The sequence below is a fragment of the Bubalus kerabau genome, chromosome 15, assembly GCF_029407905.1.
Source record: "Bubalus kerabau isolate K-KA32 ecotype Philippines breed swamp buffalo chromosome 15, PCC_UOA_SB_1v2, whole genome shotgun sequence".
Taxonomy (NCBI): domain Eukaryota; kingdom Metazoa; phylum Chordata; class Mammalia; order Artiodactyla; family Bovidae; genus Bubalus; species Bubalus kerabau.
Window position 1 is genome coordinate 34456985 of NC_073638.1, and position 6037 is coordinate 34463021.

The 6037-nt window shown below is 40.5% G+C and overlaps 1 protein-coding gene across 1 annotated transcript in view; it reads left to right on the forward strand.

Moving 5' to 3' along the window:
* Positions 1–4809, forward strand: part of TPH1 (tryptophan hydroxylase 1) — a 29403-nt gene extending 24594 nt beyond the window's left edge. The window contains exons 8-11 of the mRNA XM_055547483.1: positions 467–593; positions 1577–1672; positions 2395–2528; positions 4271–4809. Of these exons, the coding sequence (XP_055403458.1) occupies positions 467–593; positions 1577–1672; positions 2395–2528; positions 4271–4445 (532 nt within the window). The 3' untranslated portion in view covers positions 4446–4809. The remainder of the gene's footprint in view (positions 1–466; positions 594–1576; positions 1673–2394; positions 2529–4270) is intronic.
* The last annotated feature ends 1228 nt before the right edge of the window (positions 4810–6037 follow it).

The following is a 6037-nucleotide window of genomic DNA, read 5'->3' on the forward strand; positions in this document are numbered from 1 at the left end:
GCCCTCCTAGGGCTTATATTCCAATGGGAGATACAGAAAATAAACAAACAAGTAAATATGAATAAAATAGAATATCGGGTGGTTATAAGTTCCATGGAGAAAAATAAAGCAGGGAAAGGGGACAGAGGTGTGTGTGTGTGTGTGTTTCTATTTTGAAAAGGGTGATCAGAGAAGGACTCTCTGAGAAGGTGACATTTGAACAGAGACCTGATTTGGGGGTGGAGGTGGGGCGACATGTGGATGTCTGTGGGTATTTGCGTGAATTTATGTATATGTGTTTGTGAATGCTCAAGGTTTTGAACCAAAATAATTTCTTTACTATAATAATGTCCTTTGTGGTCCATTTCTAAAGTAATATCACCTGGTCAGTTTGAATAAAAGTAAGATCAGGTTTTTATTTGATTGAATGGTTGATCATGCATTTGTGTTAAACGTCATAGTGTGACAACTTGTACCTCTTTTTCAGAGATACCTGCCATGAACTCTTAGGTCATGTCCCTCTTTTGGCTGAACCTAGTTTTGCTCAGTTCTCCCAAGAAATTGGCCTGGCTTCTCTTGGAGCTTCAGAAGAGGCTGTTCAAAAACTGGCAACGGTATAAATCTGGAAATCGCTATACAGATCATTAATTCTTAACTGGGGTGGGATGTGGGTATTTGTGTAGTTTAAAAGTACATATTCCAGATGAGCATTAGAAAATTTGTCTCTGCTCATATTTAATTTAATTTAAATAGTTTAAATAACATTAAAGGAAGACATTTAAGTTTTATCCAAAGAAGACGTGGTAGGCTACAGTCCACAGGGTTGCAAAGAGTCAGACAAGACTGAGAGACTTCACTTCACTTCACTTAAAGAAGACATGAGCTTAAAAAAAAAAGGCAGAGAAATAAAGAACACTAGAATACAACAATGTTAATAGCTTATATACCCTTTTTTCAGTAAAAAATGATAGGTTCTCTAAAAATGATGCTAAAAATATTTTTTAGCACTTTATAAGACGTCATGCTGGAAATACAAATATGAGTAAAGTTTAATTCCCACCTTCAAGGAACTTAATGTGTTAGTCACTCACTCATGTCCTACTCTTTGTCACCTTATGAACTGTAGCCCGTTAGGCTCCTCTGTCCATGAAATTCTCCAGGCAAGAATACTGGAGTGGGTAGCCATTCCCTTCTCCAGGGGATCTTCCTGACCCAGGGATTGAACCTGGGTCTCCTGCATTGCTGGCAGATTCCTTACCACAGAGCCACCTGGGAAGCCCATAAAATGGTTTATTATATTTTAAAATAAATGTCAATATTTAAATTTTGTCTCAGTTTACATTTGAATATGGTAAATATAGTTAGCTATATCCCACATAAACGGAAGGTCCTTAGGGTCCTTAGTTATATTTAAAAGTATGTAAGAGTTCCAGGAACAAAAGTTTGGGAAGTCTGACTTGGTCAAGGCCAGACTGTATAGCTAATCTGGGGGTCTTGGATTTTATTCCAGGGTAAATTGGGTCAGTGACTAAACGTCATAATTTGTTTTAAATTGAGCCATTCACAATGTGAAAGTAATGCTGATGTCCTTTTGCAGTGCTACTTCTTCACTGTGGAGTTTGGTCTGTGCAAACAAGAAGGGCAGCTAAGAGTCTTTGGTGCCGGCTTACTTTCTTCCATCAGTGAACTCAAAGTAAGAGTTGTAAATATTTGCATGTAACCATATTCACTTAATGTAATTGATGCAACCTGAAATAGTTTCTGGATTTGAACAAGAGCTTACTGTGGAAAATACTTGGGGTGGCAGTAAGCATTACCTAAGAGGTATTTTTCTCTCTTTCCTAAGTTTTCTGAATATAGATGCCTATTCAGAATATAGATGTATCTTCTAAATAAATAAGTATTTTAAAGCTTTTGCTTAACAAAGTCTTGCTGTTTCCTCACTGTTTTTGGTGTGCTAACAATAACTTCAGTACTTTCTAGGGAATTCTTCAATGAGATTTATTATGTATCCAATAAAGGAATGAACCTCTGTTTGTTAGGTGGTGAATGTAAGGTACAGTCCTGCTCTCAAAGAGCCCACCACCTGCTGGAGGGTACAAGTCATGTACAGGAATAACTACTGTTGGGTAGAAAGCAGATGCCATATTAACAGTAAATAAATAAAGATCCTTGGGTACATCCTACATGGAGAAGAGTGTTATAAAGAGTGGGGCATTTATAGGGAATAGCAATTCATTTGTTTTACTTTAGTATATTGTGGATTAAATAGAGATGTAGGAAATAAGTTTGGAATTGTAGATTGGGACCACTCTGTAATACATTCAGAGATGTGCTGATTCTGGCAGTTGTGTGAAGAAGGTGATCTATGAAAATGGATAGTATTTTTTGATTCACGGACTCTTTGTCCTCTAGCATGCTCTTTCTGGACACGCCAAAGTAAAGCCCTTTGACCCCAAGATTACATGCAAACAGGAGTGTCTCATCACAACTTTTCAGGATGTCTACTTTGTATCTGAAAGCTTTGAAGATGCAAAGGAGAAGATGAGGTAAAGTATATCTTCCTCATACCTTAATTTTCCTCTGCCTTAGATAGGTCCAGTAATGTAACAAGTCACAGAAGTAAACAGCTAATAATTAGAAGCCCTCTACGTTTACTCCTTGGAAGGAAAGTTATGACCAACCTAGATAGCATATTCAAAAGCAGAGACATTACTTTGCCAACAAAGGTCCATCTAGTAAAGGCTATGGTTTTTCCAGTGGTCATGTATGGATGTGAGAGTTGGACGGTGAAGAAAGCTAAACACTGAAGAATTGATGCTTTTGAACTGTGGTGTTGGAGAAGACTCTTGAGAGTCCCTTGGACTGCAAGGAGATCCAACCAGTCCATTCTAAAGGAGATCAGCCCTGGGATTTCTTTGGAAGGAATGATGCTAAAGCTGAAACTCCAGTACTTTGGCCACCTCATGCGAAGAGTTGACTCATTGGAAAAGAGTCTGATGCTGGGAGGGATTGGGGGCAGGAGGAGAAGGGGACGACAGAGGATGAGATGGCTGGATGGCATCACTGACTCAATGGACGTGAGTCTGGGTGAACTCCTGGAGTTGGTGATGGACAGGGAGGCCTGGCATGCTGCGATTCATGGGGTCGCAAAGAGTCAGACACGACTGAGCAACTGAACTGAACTGAACTGAGCTGAGGCACCTTCTGCCTGGAACATATCTCCCTTCCACAGTAAATATTTAGGATGTGTTGTTTACAGTGATGTTCAGGGTTGCAAATATGAATCAGATACACTGAGAAACTGGTTACTTCCCATTCCTTCCTATCAGAGAGTTTATAATCTAATAGGGAAAACAAAATGTATGCAAATTACTATATACCAAATTGGAAGCCTTAAAGAGATACAGATGAAACATTGTTTTGCATTTTATCCAGGAGCAATTCATTCTAGCTAGGGGAAAGGGAAAGTTTAATGGCATTTCAAAAAGGGCATGAAGTATACAAAGGGTTTCAGTTCAGTTCAGTTCAGTCGCTTAGTCGTGTCCGACTCTGCGACCCCATGAATCGCAGCACGCCAGGCCTCCCTGTCCATCACCAACTCCCGGAGTTCACTCAGACTCATGTCCATAGAGTCGGTGATGCCATCCAGCCATCTCATCCTCTGTCATCCCCTTCTCCTCCAGCCCCCAATCCCTCCCAGCATCAGACTCTTTTCTAATGAGTCAACTCTTCTCATGAGGTGGCCAAAGTATTGGAGTTTCAGCTTCAGCATCAGTCCTTCCAATGAATATCCAGGACTGATCTCCTTTAGGATGGACTGGTTGGATCTCCTTGCAGTCCAAGGGACTCTCAAGAGTCTTCTCCAACACCACAGTTCAAAAGCATCAATTCTTCAGTGTTTAGCTTTCTTCACCGTCCAACTCTCACATCCATACATGACCACTGGAAAAACCATAGCCTTTACTAGATGGACCTTTGTTGGCAAAGTAATGTCTCTGCTTTTGAATATGCTATCTAGGTTGGTCATAACTTTCCTTCCAAGGAGTAAGCGTCTTTTAATTTCATGGCTGCAATCACCATCTGCAGTGATTTTGGAGCCCAAAAAAATAAAGTCTGACACTGTTTCCACTGTTTCCCCATCTATTTCCCATGAAGTGATGGGGCCAGATGCCATGATCTTCGTTTTCTGAATGTTTAGATATGTTCAATGTTAGACTAATGGACAGTATTCTGTTTTCATCATTTTTCCCCTAGAAACTGATTGCCTCTTATTTGTTTTCTTATATAGAGAATTTACCAAGACAATCAAGCGTCCATTTGGAGTGAAGTATAATCCGTATACACGGAGTATTCAGATCTTGAAAGATACCAGGAGTATAACCAGCGCCATGAACGAGCTTCAGCATGAGCTGGATGTTGTCAGTGATGCCCTTGCTAAGGTCAGCAGGCAGCTGAGCATCTGACAGTTACCGGTCCTCATCCTGGAAGCATCTGAGCACCAATTCAGATGCCTGTGGGCCAACTGTGGCTTTGCTTAAAGAGCTGATTGTGGAGGGACAGCAGCCAAACAATATTCTCTACTCACATTCTTTAAGGGACCATTACTCTTTGAAAATGAGTACCCAGATACCCCAAGCACACATCTAGATATTTTAGCCACTACTTATTTTTTTCTTTTGGTAACAGCTTTTGTGAAGTATAATTCACATACTATACAATTCACTTACCATCCCAGTTTTTATAGAGAATTTGCTTGACCCAATGGATAAATCTATTCTTAGCCTGATTTTATTTTCCCCAGTTCTTTTTGAGTAAAATGATGATCACTTAAAATACCTTGATGGTTATTATGGAGCTAATCCATATTGTTATCTGAGATCCTCTTATTTCTACAGTATCTTACTTATCATCAAATTTGGGCCAAGCTTGGTCACATTCACATGCCTCAATTTAATAGGAAACCAACTCTCTCCACTGCTAGCCTGAGCACAAGCAGAGAGAGCTTTGCATATGAAACATGCCTAGTAAAGAGCAGATAGTCTAATTTTAAGTGTAATGTCTTGTAGGGAAATAGGAGTATCTAAATCTAGAAAGGCTGATTGGGACATAATCGTTAAGAATTTGTGACTTTATTTTGTAGGCACTAGGGAGCCCCTGCCGAGTGACCATCCTCCTTGGGGATGGTCTTTTCTTTCTATGGCACTGTGTATGTTTTACACAATCTGCCTTACTCAGGAGGCCAAAGGGAACTTGGTGGGTGTGCCACTTGCAAGGCCCTGAACTCAGACATGCAGCCCCAGAGAATGTCCTCAGGTTAGCAGGAGACAGTGTTGTTAGAGGGAGAGTTCAAACTGAGACAGAGGAGAAACATACCAAGTTAAAGTTGGAAAGCAGTGCCAAGCACTTTATTTCCAAGGTATAGGCAGAAACCATAAATAGGAAGGCCAGGCGTGAGGGTATAGGGTGGGTATAGGTATAGGGTATAGGGTGGGGAAGAAAATGGTGTAAGGAATGTCAGGAAGAGCATTTTCAGACTGACACTGAAACAGTGAAGGTGGCTAGTGCTGGCTTTTATGTGGTGTCAACGGTGTACAAGGAGCAGGTCTGGTATTAACGGGTAACTCTGGAGGCCACAGGACAGGCTTTATTTCTTCAGTTTGCTCCTATTCTCCCCCCACCCACGAAAAGAAGACTTTCCTCAAGTTTCTGCTTTTGGCCCTCTTTTCTCTCTGCTTTCTGTTCATGGAGATGTCATCCGTGTCCATAACTTCAATTCTTATTCCGTATGTCTCCCATATTTGCAATTCTAACTCTTAACACCTGTCTCGAGTTTTTGCCTTTTAAATCCAACTGCCTACTAGATATTTCCATCTAATGCCCCATAAATTAGGCCAATGTTGTGTAACTTCTTGTCACACTATTTACATAGGATGAAATGGGGTTGTGCAAAATGGTAGCCCTGCCAAGAATTTTAAATTCTATAGGTCCAAAAAGGAACTCAGAATCACCTGAATATTGTGCTCCATCAGTTTCCTCTCCCAGTGATCTCATTTCT